This window comes from Antrostomus carolinensis, unplaced genomic scaffold (assembly GCF_000700745.2).
Source record: "Antrostomus carolinensis isolate BGI_N321 unplaced genomic scaffold, ASM70074v2 scaffold26993, whole genome shotgun sequence".
In the NCBI taxonomy this organism is placed as follows: domain Eukaryota; kingdom Metazoa; phylum Chordata; class Aves; order Caprimulgiformes; family Caprimulgidae; genus Antrostomus; species Antrostomus carolinensis.
Genome location: NW_010306268.1, coordinates 49,050 through 50,253, shown reverse-complemented (window position 1 = coordinate 50,253; position 1,204 = coordinate 49,050). Strand labels below are relative to the sequence as shown.

The 1,204-nt window shown below is 61.3% G+C and overlaps 1 protein-coding gene across 1 annotated transcript in view; it reads right to left on the bottom strand.

The window, feature by feature from the left end:
- The window catches only part of ABLIM3 (actin binding LIM protein family member 3), a 24,926-nt gene that overhangs the window by 4,994 nt on the left and 18,728 nt on the right, over positions 1–1,204 (bottom strand). Inside the window, exon 14 of the mRNA XM_010165080.2 lies at positions 595–645. Within this exon, the coding sequence (XP_010163382.2) occupies positions 595–645 (51 nt within the window). The remainder of the gene's footprint in view (positions 1–594; positions 646–1,204) is intronic.

Sequence of the window (1,204 nt, the reverse complement as noted above, 5' to 3'; positions counted from 1 at the left end):
AGTTACTGCTTGGGAAGAGCTGCTATCCCCCTACGCACAAAAGCAAGCAGGGACAGTGCAAGCTGAGAGACACCAAACACCCCTGTGCCTCCTCCCCACCCCACAACAGCCCCCAGGCCTGTTTCACCCTGGAGCACTCATCCAGGATGAGCTGTAGTTTTTCTCCAGGGCTCTACATGAAACTGCAAATTACCTTCTTCATCCCTTTCCTGAGGCTGCTCTGGCTCCTGGCATCAGCAAGCAATTGCCACCCTTGTCCCCTCTGCCACCCCTCCATGGCCTCGCTCCCCCTCCCCAGCTATCCCTGGCCCTGGTGCCACTGACAGCTTTTGCCTCCATCCCTCCCAAAAGGGATGTGGTCCAAAGCTGCCTTTTTCTCCTACTGAACCCTGCACTCTGCTGCTGGAAGGGGAAGCAGGAGCATCAGCCCATCAAAGCCCAGCATCCCAACATCTTGCCTTGACACCTGCTCCCATCTCCCACCCTGCCCCTGCCCACGACTCGGCCAGACCAAGCCCTGCACTGGTGCCCTGCACTGGTGCCCTGCCCCGCTTCCCCCGCGGAGCAGAGCCCGGCGCAGCAGACAGACCATACCGTGTCGCTTATAGATGGGGGGTTTCCGGTAGATGTTACTCTCACCAGCAGCTGGTGGAAGAAGAAAGGAAGAAAGAAGGAAAGAAGAGAGGAGGAGAGGTCAGCATGGGTGTGCTAAGATTGGACAGGACAGAGGTCCTGCAGAAGATGCTAACCCCACACCACATTTCCACCACACAACCGCCTCCGGGTCACGCATCCCATGGGAGCACAGCACCAGGCCAAGGCCAGGTGGGCTCCGGGATGGGCAGCAGGATCACGGTCCCGCGGCTGCCCTGGGACAGTGGTGTGCACAGGACATGCAGTGAGCACCCAGCGTCAGCATGCACCACGGGGCAGCGGGTGCTCCTGGCCCCGGAGGGACCAGCATAGCCAGGAACCACCGGCCACCCCGGCCAGCCGGCAGCAATGCACCAGGGCTCGCGCTGATGCGGGTTCTCGGGGGTGCCAGCGCCTGGAAGAACCACCTGCCATCTACCTGGGGTGAGACAACATCAGCCAAAGCCTCTTTCCACAGCAGAGAGAGAAAAGAGCGAGCTGGGAGGGAAAGCGAGCTGGAGCCTGGCGCTGAGAGCTACAGCCCCCAGGCAGGGGCCAGGCAGCGGAGCTG